Source organism: Anabrus simplex, chromosome X, assembly GCF_040414725.1.
Source record: "Anabrus simplex isolate iqAnaSimp1 chromosome X, ASM4041472v1, whole genome shotgun sequence".
NCBI lineage: Eukaryota > Metazoa > Arthropoda > Insecta > Orthoptera > Tettigoniidae > Anabrus > Anabrus simplex.
Window position 1 is genome coordinate 190,791,503 of NC_090279.1, and position 15,986 is coordinate 190,807,488.

General features: G+C 39.3%; 1 protein-coding gene across 1 annotated transcript in view; it reads right to left on the minus strand.

Annotated features, from left to right (window-relative positions):
• Window positions 1–7,238: 7,238 nt before the first annotated feature.
• Spt6 (transcription elongation factor Spt6) overlaps window positions 7,239–15,986 on the minus strand; it is a 193,602-nt gene continuing 184,854 nt past the window's right edge. The window contains exon 29 of the mRNA XM_068230569.1: window positions 7,239–10,434. Within this exon, the coding sequence (XP_068086670.1) occupies window positions 10,125–10,434 (310 nt within the window). The 3' untranslated portion in view covers window positions 7,239–10,124. The remainder of the gene's footprint in view (window positions 10,435–15,986) is intronic.

The window sequence follows — 15,986 nt, forward strand, 5'->3', positions numbered from 1 at the left end:
ATTGCAGAGTTTATTGACAATTTACTGTCAGATACATCAAGTAGTGATGAGGAAAGTGATCAAGTGGCTGCTAATATGTGAAGTAGTTGCACCCCTAGAACCATATTGTGCCCGATGCTGTACACATGCAAGCAGGCAGTCTCCAACAGCTTTATGAAGAAGCTGTGTACAATATTCAAATCTCTCCAGTGAAAGTGACAAACTAGTGAATCTGCAATTTAAGGTCAACATTTTACAATTTATGTTAGATCTACCAGAGCCTCTGTGGCTCAGATGGCAGCACGCCGGCCTCTCACCACTGGATTCCGTGGTTCAAATCCTCGTCACTCTGTGTGAGATTTGTGCTGTAAAAACAGGAGACGGGAGAGGTTTTTTCTCCGTTTACTCCAGTTCTCCCTGTCATCTTTCATTCCAGCAACACTATCCAATATCATTTCATTTGTCAGTCATTAACCACTGTTGGCACAGAGAAGTGCGAGACACTTCTGTAGCTGGCACAATTCCTATCCTTGCCGCTAGATGGGGGCTTCATTCATTCCATTCCTAATCCAGTCGAATGACTGGAAACAGGATGTAGATTTTCATGTTAGATCTACCCTGTGGCGAAGCCTCAGATCTGCAACTGGTTCTGTACAGTTAACACACAAAATCAAGTGTAAAAATTAAATTGTTTTGGATCTCCTGATAAATGGTCAATTTGGAACTTTGTTATTTTGTATAAATTACATTGGATTTTGTTAATCATGTTTCATTTTGTATAATACGGAATACAAATTTATATTTCAAAATTGAAATTTTAATTTTTCTGCTTTTAACATATGATTTATACTTTTGTGCTGGAATTTAAAATGTTATAAATACTATATTTGTAATCAGCCAGTCCCTGGTTTTACAGCGCTGTATAATAATGTCATGTATAATACAGCTTCAAATCAAGTTAATACTCATCCATGTCATTTCCTTACCAATAGAGTAAACATTACCGGTTCTAGTGTTAATATGAAGAATACAATTTTCTGAATTCAATAAAATGTCAAAACTTCCCTGCAATACAAAACTTATGACATAACCTAGTCACACCCATAATTATAGCATTGCACAGACAGCGACAAGAACATGAAATGCAAATAAACTCTTCACACTTAAAAAATTCTATTCACTCTGCTGCGAGGCTAGACTACACTACAATAGTTCCTTTTATTCCATGTATTGCTTAGCAAAGAACTGTGCTTTCATATTATTATTAAAAACACTCACAGGTAGTAAATAAGCAAATATACGCATCAAGAAACAATACAAAACAAGTTTAGACAATACCTACAAAAAGTTTTCAACAATGGGTAAACTGGTAGCTTCAATTTTATATTTGAATGGCAGGTAACATGTAACTGAATTAATACTGATACCTTAAAGAAACTTCAGTAACACTGATACATTCAAAGGCAACTCACGACACAAAAATTGCAAACACCAGTTCTTTCAGAATCTTATATTGCTGAACAACTCTTTACAAGAATTAGAAAAAAATCTATACATCTATACACTGAATTATGACACATAGGATTTTTCATTGCGTGGTATTGCCCTCAGTCACAGTGGTGGAGGCATTGTAGAAAGCAGAACATCACTTGTGTTCCATGTGCGATGGGTAATGAATCAGAACAAAATAATCCCTGATTTTTTAGTCTGTCAAGCACAAGATATAAATATATAAAACACTAATGCATACCTGAAAAAAAAAAAAGACCAGTTGATTAACAATAGAATGACATGTTTCATTCTATAAGAACATCCTCATACTCTTTCAAATCACTTATTTGCAAGCACATTTGTTGGAAGGGAAAATCCTGGCAAGAAAGGCCAGGGAAAAAAATCCTTCAAGACTTGGCACAGTGTCTTTATTACTGTTCCTACTGCGAAATAAAACAATGAGCTGAGGACAGAGAACATTGGTTGCATAGACAAGGCATTACCTTTAGACATTGATGAAGATATGTACAAAAGTGTTTACGTTCAGAAACAAACAGATTAGTTAGAGGATTGTAGTTTCAAAACTATAGGACAGGATAGAAACAACAAAGCTAATAATAATAATCGTATGGCCTCAGCAACTGCGTGCAGACATCTGACTGTCTGCTCGTCAATTTCAACGCTCCATTTTACTCTAGTAGAGAGCAGAGTAGACCAAATCTCTCTTGGACGTCTATGGCTGAGTTTTTAATAAATTTTGTCGGGCGAACACCAAATGTGTCACCAGATATCTTTTACGTGCCAACATCATACGACGTGGAGCATCGAATGGACTTTTTTCCGCCATTCAAAGATCTGACTACCTCTGCCGGGTTTGAACCTGTTATCGTGGGATCCGGATTCCGACACTCTACCACTGTTCTACAGAGGCAGCTATTGTTACTATTATAATTTACTAGAGCACCTGTGCTACTCTGCAGCATTCATTATAAATAGATCAAATAAAGTGTCTTGATATAAAATTGCCCCATGTGCTACCTGGGTACATTTTTGAACGTTTACTTTCAGCATTTGTATTACCTGTTAATTATGTGTAAAATGATTATTTGTAGATGTCTTTATTGTGACAATGAGTTATATTTTACGAACTTTTCTTCTGCAATTTGTTTCATGTTGCACCGACGCATATACGTCTATGGTGATGATGGGATAGGAAATGGCTAGCACTGGGAGAGAAGCGACTGTGGCCTCAATTAATGTACAGCCCCCTGCACTTTCCTGATGTGAAAACAGGATCACAGAAAACCACCTTCAGAGCTGCCAATAGTGGGGTTCGAACCCAGTCTCTCCCGAATACAAGCCGACAGCTACGTGACCCAAACCGCGCAGCCACTTGCTCTGTTTTTACAAAATGTTTTTTAGCTTTATAGAGTTATTGTTGTGCGTTTAATTTAAAGTTTTAGATTATTTTGTTTTGTGCGGAACTTTTTCCTTTCGGCGGCCCAGACTGTCTGAGAAGTAGCTGATCCTTTCAAATAATAAAAGTAAGTGATAACTGTATTTACATGTCGTGCTACAGATATGATGTACACAATTCCAGTTGCCATTGGGACTCACCAATCGGCTAAGTGAAACCAAAAAGTGTACATGAAATACTCTCGACAAACCACGAGTCTAGTTATGTGGACCACAGGAAGGAAATATCAAACCACATGGTGCATGCGTGTGCACCCTTTAGAATTCCTGTCATGGCCAGCAGTGGACCAGCAGCTGACCTTGAAGTACTCGCGAACGCTTTGGCCAGTCAGAATGCTACATTTTTCTTTAATATATATGGCAAGAAATGTTTATGCTTTTAAAGACACTCAGCAAATCTGCAGGCTAAGAGCTATCATCAGAATGCTTTATGATGTCAATCGGTTCAGTCGGTTTCTCAAACTCATGGTAACAAAAATTAGCCTAGCGTTTTAAATACGCAGATTAAACGTAAAATTGTACACAATTAATACACAATAAGACATTCCATAATCATACACCTGTTTACAACTTTCGACTACCTTGTACATTTTATACATTCACAATAAGACTATAAACTGTATTCAGTTTGTAGCCATCCGGTTTATGTTGGCTTCAGCTGCATTAAGGTAAGTTGTCAAAGCATTCTCACAGTTAAGGTGGTGAACATGGAATTTTAACACTCAAATAACATTCACTTATAATATCAGGGACAAATTTACACAATCCTGAGCATATTTATGTATGCAAATAAGTGATATGAATGAATGCGAGGATGTTTTTATACTGTATAATGAAACATGTCCTGTTATAAATAAATTGGTCTCATTTTTTTCAGGTATGTAGCAGTGTTTTATAAATTTGTATCCTGTGTTTGAAAGAGTGAAAAACATTAATGATCTATTTAAAGTCAGGCTTAAAGAGCTGAACTTCCAGGACATAAGAGGCTGATTTACATTCTATTTCACTGTCAGTCTCCTCATGAATACATCGTCGCAAGGTAGTAAATCCAATTTCTCACCTCCATTGGGGGTGTGCCTGAGAAGAGCTGTATCACCTCAAGGATACAAGAATACAAGTTATTTCTTATACCTTCTTACCACGAAGTCAAATGGGGTAATTATGGCTGGAGGTTTCCCAAACAAACAATACACATTCCTTTGGTGTACGATGACAGTCAAAAAATAATAATATTTGCTTTATGTCCCACTAACTGCTTTTACGGTTTTTGGAGGCGCCAAGATGCAGGAATTTAGTCCCACAAGAGTTCCTTTACGTGCCAGTAAGTCCACCGACGCGAGGAGCACCTTCCAATACCACCAGACTTAGTCAGGGTCGAACCTGCCAAGTTCGGGTCAGAAGGCCAGCGCCTCAACATTCTGAGCCACTCAGCAGCCCACCAATGATTTATTTAAAGTCAGGCTTAAAGAGTTAAACAAGGATATAAGAAGTTGACTTACATTTTATTTTACAATTGGTCTCCTCATGAATACATCGTTGCAATTTCTCACCTCCATTGGGGGTGTGCCTGAAAAGAGCTGTATCACCTCAGGTATACCTTCTTATCAGGAAGTCAAATGGGTAATTATGGCTGAGGTTTCACACACATTTAATACACATTCCTTTTTTTGTATCATGACAGTCAAAAGAATGCTGTTCAGGTAGTTTTTTAATGTTCAGTAGCTGCTAGATTTTAGAGGCAGAGGAACCTGCCACAAAAGCCAAGTTGGAGAGTGGTCAAAGTTAATCATGTGGCTCCAGTATCAGCAGTTGTCTTGGAAGGCTCAATCAAATTTCCCATACAATGGAGGCCAACCATTCAGATCAGCGGAAATAATTGATAAAAAAACCCATCACATTGAAAAATCAACGTGAAAAGTAATAATAGCAGATGGATGACTGTTGAGAGAGAAAGGATTCAGAAAGTGAAGAAATTCAAATATCTGGGAGAGTTTATAGACAATAATCTGTCACAAAGAGAAGCCTGGTGGCCATGACCATTAAGGCATTGAAGTCTAAACGGTCTGACACGTGGTTAGCCGGTTCGAGCCCCATTGGTCGAAAAAAATTTCACCATCAGAATGTTAGCCGACAGGATAGGGAAGGGGGTAGTATACAATTTCTAATCGCTAGATTGTGTGCCAAAAGCCTGGACTAAATTTCAAACCTCTCCGCAGTGCTCATATGGAGTGAGGGTACATGGCGCTGTTGATGGGGATTATTCGTACATTGGATGGAGACGTTAAGCTTTGAGCAGACCCCTTGGTGCTATTCAAAAGGAGTAGGCTACATGCTGGCACCAGGTTTCACCCTCTCTCTTCCCAGTGTCATATATCACGTAATTCATTTCATCTCATTAACTCCTCTGATGAGGTTGACGTCAGGAAGGGCATCCGGTCGTAAAAACCTGCCATGACAGATTCATCTCACCTCACCTCAAACCCGACCCCGTAGAGAAACGTGACAAGGCTTGGACAAACCATGTCAGAAAGAGAGGCACTGTTGTTGAGCACCAACAAGATGAACTTGGCATACAAATTATGAACACTTACAACAAGATCTTGATCAACGCAAAACTCGGACACTACCAGACAGTGATCTGCCCAGAAGCTTTATATGCAGCTGAATGTTTAAACCTGATTTTTTTTAAAAAATTCATCAAGAAGTTGGAACTGGCGGAGAGAAAGATTCTGAGGAAGATACTGGGACAGAGGATGGATCATACAGAAACAAAGAAAATTAAGAATTATATCTCAATACGGAAAACATCTCGGATACCATCCAGAAGAGGAGAGCCATGTTCTTTGGACATATCTACAGAATGAACCCGGGAAGACTGACCAATTGGATAATGAGATTTGTTCAGGAAATCTACGGTGCGCTTGTATCAGGAGTTGAAGAAGGACGTGGAAGCGTCATGGACAGAAGAAAGGAGGAGATTGCAGAGTGAAAGAATGAAGGAGTACTAGACGAGGATTAAAGCCCACAAACAGACGAAGCTGAATTTGAATTAACGTGGTCAATAGTCGGCCAAAACAAAAGAAGAAGCAGGTTAAAATTGACAGATTGACAATACATATATTTCACTTGGCAGAGAGAGGTGCCACACCCTTTTTAATATTCTGTTTTGAGCATATATGAGTCTTTCAGCAACCAATGTTAAATAAAGTAGCAAAGGAATATCCTTTTAACAAACAAGGATCAGGCAAACTTCCTTGTTCACCTGCATTAATGAAGAAGTCATCAGAAAGAACTGGAAAGCCTCTTTAAAAGTTTGTATTTGTATCTCATTTCTGTAGATGAATAAAAAAATAACTGACAACACATGAATACACATTAAGGACAGATGTATAAATAGGAGAAAATTTGAAGCAAATATTATTCAACTGTCTCCCCCCCCCCCTTTTTTTTTTTTTGCAACATCATTCAGAAATCTAATTTTTCTCAAAGTAAGGTTTAACAGATATATGACAGAATGTATCACTGTTCCTGAATTTTAGGTTTTCTCAGGTCTAGAAACAAATTAACAAAATGCATCAATGGCATATATCAAGGCATGTCCTAAAGGACAGATTTTATACAAAGTAGACATAATTCTTCCATAAACACACAAAGCCATTTAGGATAAACATTTGTTTTTGTGATAAGGCAAAGCTATGTAAAGAAAAGAGAAACTACATTATGACATACTAAGCTTTTTATAAACATATGATTTCTTTGAGATAGGGCAGTGTTTTCATAAGAGATGCAGATTAACCAAATCATTTTATGACAGAGAGCAAAAAACATTGGAGTCATCCCTTGTGTTTGAACACAAACCTACAGAGTATTAAAACTGACAAGAAATAAAAATGAATCGCCCTCATTTGGAAAGTCAAAAAGTCTGTTAACATTTAACAAGGCAATACTTCACGGAATATTGGAGGCAGAGAGGTAATAACTGACACACATGATCGGCATGACATGGCGTTTTATTCACACAAAAATAAAGTACACAAAATGACCAACAGATGGCGCTGCACAGCAACACCTTGGGTACAAATGGCCACACATGCTTGAAATGACATGGGGTTTTATAGACACCGACAACTAGTGCACAAACAGGCCAACAGATGGCACTGGACAGCAACACATCAGTGATGCCGCATGAGAGCTGTGTACGGTATAAAAGGAGCTGTCCTGAGAGAGGGCGGTCAGTTGTGCCTGCAACTACGGCATGTTGACATTACCAGAAAAGGCACTGGTAATGAAGCTTCTTTTTTTTTTTTTTTTTTTTTTTTTTTTTTTTGTCAATAAAACCCCATGTCATGCCAATCGTGTGTTTCAATTATTACCTCTCTACTTCCAATATTCAGTGAGGTATTGCCTCATGAAATGTTATCAGACTTTTGGGTCATCCTGTACAGTATATACTCATATAATTCATTACAAGTTCTTGGTTTTCATTTATTCATTTTTGTGCAGTAAACCAACTCTTTCACTGTTACTTTTCCTCATCATGCATCATTAATCATTCAGCCCAATTTGAGCAAACAGTAAAAAAGTAGAAAACACTTTCAAAATCTATATCTGAATTTTGTCAAGATGATCTATTCAAGACCTTCACCATTCATATAGAAATGGCCACCAAAAAGTTTTCAGTTATCTCTCTTTTATGATGATTCATGACTTACAAGGAAGGAGAGATTAAAAAACACACAAAAGAACAGGTGATTATGACCGAAGAATATTTCTATTTTTTACCAGTCTCATTGATCCATCAGTAAGAGTCAAAACTGTATTTCTTTGGAAGTATTTTTCCTCGCTTGGCTATTGTGCCATAATTACCTTGTTAAAGTCACAACAACTTGCTTTACATCGCACCGACACAAATAGGTCTTATGGCGACGATGGGATAGGAAAGGCCTAGGAGTGGGAAGGAATCAGCTGTGGCCTTAATCCTTGCTAAAGTAAGCGTTTCAATTGTTGTAAGCACTACAACAACATATCAGACTGAAATGTACAACTTAGTGTTGAAAGTACAATAGAGTTATCCAGAATTTGAAAAACTTCTGTACAGTTCACAAAATTTCTCGACCCAGGAAAAAGGGAATATAGAAGTTCTCACTGTTATAATTACATCCCAACTGCAATGATTTCTTTCTTCTGGTTTTTGGGGCATCAAAATGAATAGAGGTATTCAACCGTATGTTCCAACTTTGTCATCCAATAAGGTTTGATTAAATTTCCCTTTTTTCCAAAGGTAGAAAATGTCATCCATTCTACTAAGCAAACCATGCAAGAGGGAAGGCAATAAGAATTACTTTTAGGACAGGACTCCTTAATAACAGTGAATATAAACAAAAACAACTTTCTTCCTCTTCCAACATACTTTAAGACTGATGATTACTAGGAGAAAGGATAGCCCTTTCCTTGAGCTAACCTACTCAAACTCATCAATCACCTGTCAAGCAACCAAATAAGACTATTCCAGTGAGAAAGTAATATAAATAAGTCTGCAAATAGAAAATAAGAGCAATAAAGAATAAGTTTATAGCACAACACATCCTCTACAGCATTCGAGACTTCAAAAAATCTGAGTAACTTAAAAAATTTCCTCTATTCAGCCTGATGGACATCATGATTTATTTATGATGAACACTCAGGTATATTTCAATTATTGCTTCTCAAACAGTTTAAATGACACACTTCTCCATACACATGTACAGAACTATTTATACAGCATTCTATTTACCCTCCTCAAGATTATGTATTCATTACTGTGGCACATAACACACATCAGGCACCTCTCCACAAGTGACTAACTCGAGTGATTATAAGTAATATAAAGGAACAAACAAGTGTCAAATCTAATTATATGTCAGAAGATAGGATGACCAATCGATGTGGGAAGAGGGAGTAAAAAAGAGAAAGAGAAGACAAGGAAAAACATGAGAACACAAAAAGGACAAGAATCATTTTCATTCACTGCCGTCTTCTCATAGATGGGCTCTCTCCTCATCAATTCCAGTTCTTTTACATCCATCTCTTCTCAGGCCCTGTCGAGCTCATTTCTGTTTTCGAGTTCCATCAAGAGGGCAGGCATCAACACTCACTGAGGGGCCATCTTGACAGATCTTCAGTCTCGATGCAGGAAGTTTAGGATAAGAAGAAAGCTGGATAAAGACAGGAAAAGCAAAGATAAATACACATTGTAAAGGACTAGATCACAGGGGAAAAACAGTCACTTACCATCTGTGTTCATCTTACGTCTCTTCTCTTTTCCAGTGTTTATCCAGCTTTCTTCTCATCTTACACTTTCCACAACAATTCTGAAGTTCTGTCAAGATGCCCCTTGGTGTGTGTTGAAGCTTGGAAGCAGAAACAGGCTCAGAACAGAATAGGAAACAGAAGAACTGGGACTGATAAAGAAGCGAGTCAATCTATTTGAAGATGACAGTGCATGAAAATGTGGAGACTGTCCTTGTCCTTTTGTATCTTTTCTTCTCTCTCTTTCTTTCTTTCTTTTTTCTCCCCCTCCTCTCATTTCCCGTCTTCTCCCACAGATCTGATATTTGGTCCTATTATGTGTTAATTTCAATGTTCCATCTTTCAATATATGTCTTGATTGTCACTTGTTTGTTCCTTTCCATTACCTCTAAAATAATTTAATATTCATTGAACACTAGAAACTTCCTAAGAAGGACCTGTCAAAAAAAAAAAAAAAAAAAATATTGATCATTTACAAATGTCCTCCTTTAGTGATAGAAGTTTGACGGCTTTGACACAGATGGAGTAATCCAGTGAAAAAGTTATATCCTCAACAAAAACATTCATCTAATTTATCTTAAATCCAGGGGAGCATTTGACTGGATCATTAATTTTTCTAAACTTAAATTTTACACTTCTCCAAAGTAATTTCCCTAAACCTTAAATGTAAATAATCAAAATTTCACCAGGTAGGAAAATTATAACATTTCATTATTTTTCCATAAAAAGAGATGATAATTCATTGATCATTTCACAATGTACATTATTTACAATCTATGCCACACAAACCCAACACAACCACTGACGGCAGTTATGGAAGCAAAAAAAACAACAGAATAAGGTTTTAATTTAGGTAAAGGCAAAAGTAGTGGAACAATTCAGGAAGCTAATTAGTTTTCATCATATAGGGGCGTGGCATCTCCACTGACAGAACTCTCCACCATGGAATGAGGACTAGTGTTGGTGCGAGGTGTCGACCGCATACTGTCGTGACCCGAGCCAGCGATGCTTCTTGGAGACTTGGTGCTGTTACTGTTAGCCACTGGAGGGTAGCCGTACGGTACCGGAGGAACAATACGGGCACCTGAACGTCCATAACTAGCACCACTACTGCTGCTCCGGGGTGTACCTCTTCCAGGATCGTCGTAGCGAGGAGTGGTTCGGCGGATATCATCATACCGCGGGGTTGAGCTCCCACTGCAACAAGTGGAGAGGAAAAACACGGACAAAAAACGAAATAAAGGAGACAATCCCAGTTGTCATTCACTTAGCTGCTATCTACCTTAACTTCTAAACTCAAACAAGATGAAGGTAAAAGTATACAGTTCATAAATAAAAATAATTACAGACTGGCTTTTCAGAACACTGAATCAATTTTTTTTTCAATTTGTTCGATGTCGCACTGACACAGATAGGTCTTACGGCGATGCTGGGATAGGACAGGGCTAGGAGTGGGAAGGAAGCGACTCTGGCCTTAATTAAGGTACAACCCCAGCATTTGCCTGGTGTGAAAATGGGCACCCATGGAAAACCATCTTCAGGGCTGCCAACAGCAGGGCTCGAACCCACTATCTCCCGGATGCAAGCTCACAGGAATCAATTATTAAATGATTCCATAATCCTCTACTCCCACCATGCATGGATACCTCCTTCATAAAATTTGGTTTTAAGCTATCAGGTCATGCCGACTACATATGGGACGTACGAAAAGGATGTTAAGTACAGAGCAAAAATAGCCAAGTGAGTACAGAAAAGACCCAGTTATTGCAGCTGCAACTGGCATACCCCTACTTCCATGTGCTTTGCCCCAGGTGCTCTTAACTTGGGAGCGTAAGTTGGTGACCACAGGGCCCTCAGCTGAGTCCTAGCATTGCTTCCACTTACTTGTGCCAGGCTCCTCACTTTCATCTACCCTATCTGACCTCCCTTGGTCAACTCTTGTTCTTTTCCGACCCCAAAGGTATTAGAGCACCCGAGGCCTGGGAAGTCTTATTTTCACGCCCTCTGTGGCCCTTGTCTTTCTTTCACCGACATCTTCCTTCTTCCAAGTATCGGATCCTTTCCATTTTTTCTCTCTGACGAGTGTTATATATATACACGGGTGAACCACACCCGAGCGACTGGAGTGGGACATTGATGATGATATACAAGGATTCATTTTTTAATAGTGGCATATATATATATATATATACATACATGGGTTAATTTCTTTTATAGTGGCAACTATGCTATAACAATGCCATAAAACGTAGCCAGGCAATATAATGTATACCTGAGGTAGCTTAGATACCCACCCTCCCTCAGCGTAAATGAACTCGCCCTCCACACGCCATGCACGTGTGCAGCAACACCAAGAACGTAGTTTTGAGCGTGCAATCGTGGAGTACAGCTGTAATGATTTTGAAGCAAGATCAGAAGTTCTGGTTGAAGGTTGAATACGCTGAAGGTCGCAATGCAAGGCAGTGTTACGAAAGATTTCAAGAGGCTTGCGGTGAAGGTGCATTACCTTACCGCACTGTAGCATGGTGGGCCAAGGTCTTCAAATACGGACGACAAAATGTGACAGACATGCCGCAGCCTGGTCACCCTGCAATAATAGGGGTGTAGACAGAGAAAGTTCGTGCCAGATAGCACTCGTGGGTAAGCGCAAGGCGATCGTCTTATGTTTCTCCAAGTCAGCTGCGAGTAATGTATAGAATGTGACAGAGTTTTCTGAGCTAAAGCCGATTGTATCTTCTCTAATTTTACTTCAAGATTATATTAATTAATTGTATAGGTATATTCCCTAGTATATTACGATTTTCAGCGTTTAAGCCTTAAACACTTGCAATATGAGCTACGGACCAGAAACGCTAAAACTAGTGGGAGGAAGGAAGAATTAGTACAGCGGTAATTAGAAAATTCTAACACGCTTTATTATCCAAATAATGAATAGGAGTTAGCATGCCTTTTCCTAAAGATTACAATTACTTGAGTATTGTACATTGATAAATATATAAATGTACCTCCACAAGACAAATCATAAATAGATATTTAAACACGCACTTGCTCCCCTTGCTTATAAACTTTGGTTCATGTATTTTTTTAAAGGTTGATGGCTTACATGAAACTGCAGATACAGCCTTTGTCCACCACCAAAGGCACGTGAATATTCTTGAGTTTCCCATTGCCGGTTCCTTTGAATATTTGACCATCAGCCATAAGGTGAAGGTCACTATCACAAATTTGCATCTGATGGATTATTTCGTATTTAGAAAATTGGAAATAGATGGAGCACCTGTTTCCAACTACAAATCATTGTGTTATGCTGGATACAGACTTTTCAGTGGAAAGTTTGTTTTGTTTATAAAAGGTTAATTTCAATCGGGTGAAATTCTAAAATGCAGTGCTGTGAAATCCGAGTACACAATTAAGACCTATAATGTGAAGCTTATTTTAGGAGTACCTGGTGACATTATAGGAGAGGAATGTGAACATTTTGCTGCAGCAGGCCCCAAAACATGTTGCAAGCATATTGCTGCTGTAAGCTATGCATTAGAGCACTTCCCCAAGACTGGTATTATTCAGTGTTCAGAAACATGCAGCCAAAATTTATAAACTTTTCAGCACCCCCCTACCAAATGGTTGAGGCCAGCTAGCCCTATGAAAGAGGAATACTTGCCTTTGGAACAAGTTTCGCTATTATAATCTTAGTTGCACCAGTTATAACTCTAGTCGAGGGGTATTTCTGTCTAAAAGCAAGGGGGCGGTTTTCAAGGACATTTTCTCTATCAGGCCAAATGTTCAACTCTTTAAATTGGCAGTACATGAAATTAACCCAAACATTAAATATTCTCCCAACAGTAGATTTATGGATTCTGAAGTTAAGGCCTAGTTCTTTGTCAGATTTGTTGGTCCTTAGCTTCATAACTGTCAAGAAGAAACACAGTCTGGGTTCAAGAGGGAATATCTGTAAATTGCATCTGTTTTCTCCCAGAACAGCAAACACCCAATTACAATGCTGGACATCTACAAACCCTGTATAAAGCAATATGGCATCAGGATTACGCATTGTTTGCTCAACAACCAAATTACTTGTAGTATTTTTTGAGTGCTGATGTCTTTGAAAATGTAACATTTACTTCTTCGGGTATATTCCCGATTTCTTCCCGTACTTCAAAGAAGGTGATTTCTGCATATTCCGATATTGTAGGCTTATCGTGGTAATCCGGCAATTTTCTCATGCATGACTTCCTTGATTTGTTGTGTTCGTGGTCCATGGAAAAAGCGATGGAACAGCACCCGGTTTTAATCTTGCTCTCTCACCTTTAAATAAAAACGCATAAATTCGGTGGTTGTTATCAAAATGCCTAATCAGTTTATAGATAGAAAATAGGAATTATTTCCCTTCGTAAATCGCACTTACCCAACAAAGTTTTCGTGAAGTCACCGGGTTGAAAATAATGGGAACACACTTTAATATTTTCGGTCAGATTCTTCTCACCGAAATTTTTCCTTCTAATAGCATGTAACCATTTCTTCCTAATTTCTTTATTTTGTGGAAACTGGTGAAATGAAAATGGGCTTCCCTGATTTTTTTCAAAGAGGAACACTGCAATAGCTCGGCATAGTCACGAAAATAACAATTTAAACAACTTAAATTCGTGGATATTTAGCGGCATGAGTACACAGGAGACAAAGAGCGCATTGCACTTACCCAGTACACAACAGCAGTGCGCTCTATCGGTGCTAGTTCTATACATCCCTACTGATGACGATGTGCAGAATGTGAACGCGTTAGTGCTGGCGGATCGGAACACCACAATTCGTGAACTGGCCAACGATACAGGGCTGGCGCCTTCTACTGTCCTGCAAATTCTGAAGAAGTGGCTGGAAATGTGGAAAACTGCCTCCAAATGGGTTCCACCTGATTTGACCAAACATAAAAAATGGCTGCAATATGATGCAACTCGTAGGCACTTGGAGCGCTATGAACGCAATAGTGAGGCCTTCTTACGGCGGATAATCACTACTGACGAGACCTGGGCCAGAGCTTATGAACTGCAGTTGAAACGCCAATCAGACTAGTATAGTCATCATGGGTCACCCCTCGCCCAAACGGAACCAATGTGAAGGCCACGTGTTGATCGTTGGCTACGACTGGGGTGCTGTTATCATAAAACATACGCTCCCCAGAGATGTACTATTAATGCGGAATATTACTACATTTTTGCAAAGGAACCTGGTAGCACCTCTAAGAAGACACTTCCTGAATAACCCACCCATCATTCCGCATGACAATGCAAGACCGCATGCAGCAGGAGCTGTGACTTAGCTGTTCAATTGCTGGGGCTGGGAAGTGCTTTACTACCCTCCTTATTCTCCAGATCTCAGCTTCTGCGACTGTAATCTCATCCCTAAAATGAAAACACCACTTTGAGGGATCCGCTTCTACACAGTGGATGACATTCTCCGGGCCACCGACCGCGACGATCAGGCGCTCTCAACGGCTTCCACATCGGTGGGAACGAGGACTACACAGCGGTAGTGATTACTTCGAAGGCCTTTAAAATGCCAAACTTTGTAAGTATGCTACGTATCTAAATAAAAAATAGTTGCAACTATTAAAAAATCAACCCATGTAGACCTATATAGAGGATGGTTGCCTAGTTGTACTTCCTCTTAAAGCAATAATCACCACTACCACCACCTTCCATGTGTTTTAATTTCAAGTCATATGCATATCATCTACGATAAATTACATTATGTGTAGAAACTGATTATTATTCAAGGGAAACAATCTGAACTATGTGCAAATCAGAACTATTAAGTCTGTGCTTTTAAAGAATATTAGCAGTAAAAAAACATAAGAAATGCAGTCGAAACCATCAAGGCAATTGAGGATCCTAATTAAAACCTGGCTCGGAAAGAAGAGGGCATCAGAGAGGTTCTGAGGAATCATTTCGATCTCCTAATGAACAGGTCAGAAGCAGATCAGAGAATGCTTTTTCTTTTTTTGCTAGCGGCTTTATGTCACACCGACACAGGTAGGTCTTATGGCAACGATGGGATAGGAAATGCCTAGGAGTTGGAAGGAAGCGGCCGTGGCTTTAATTAAGGTACCGCCCCAGCATTTGCCTGGTGTGAAAATGGGAAACCACGGAAAACCCTCTTCAGGGCTGCCGACGGTGGGATTCGAACCCACTATCTCCTGGATGCAAGCTCACCGCCATGTGCCCCTAACTGCACGGCCCACTCACCCGGTGATCAGAGAATGAAAGAACCAGCTTTGAACAGAGGAAGCTTACATTACATGGGCAGAAACAGAAGCAGCACTTAAGAGGATGCAACAAGGGAAATCCCCAGGGATCGACAAAGTCAACACGGACATGATTAAAGCAGCAGGAGTGCAGGGGTTGCAGTGGCTACAGAAGGTGTTCAATGCAGAGTGGAAGGATGACAAGATACCTGCTGACTGAAGCAAGAAGGAAATCACAAAAAATGCTCTAATTACCGGGAAATAACGTTCCTTTCTCATGAGCTTAAAATTCTCGAGAAGATCTCAGAGGACAGACTGCGAGTCATCTAGGAGTCACAGTCACAGGCCTAATAGGTCCACAGCAGACCTAATCTTCAGTGTCTGTATGTTAATGCTGAAATATTTGGAGAAAGATATGTCTACAGTTTTCCTGATATTGAGAAGGCATATGACATCATTGCAAGAGAGATGATATGAAAATGCCTGAGAAAGAGGAATGTGCCAGAGGGATTGG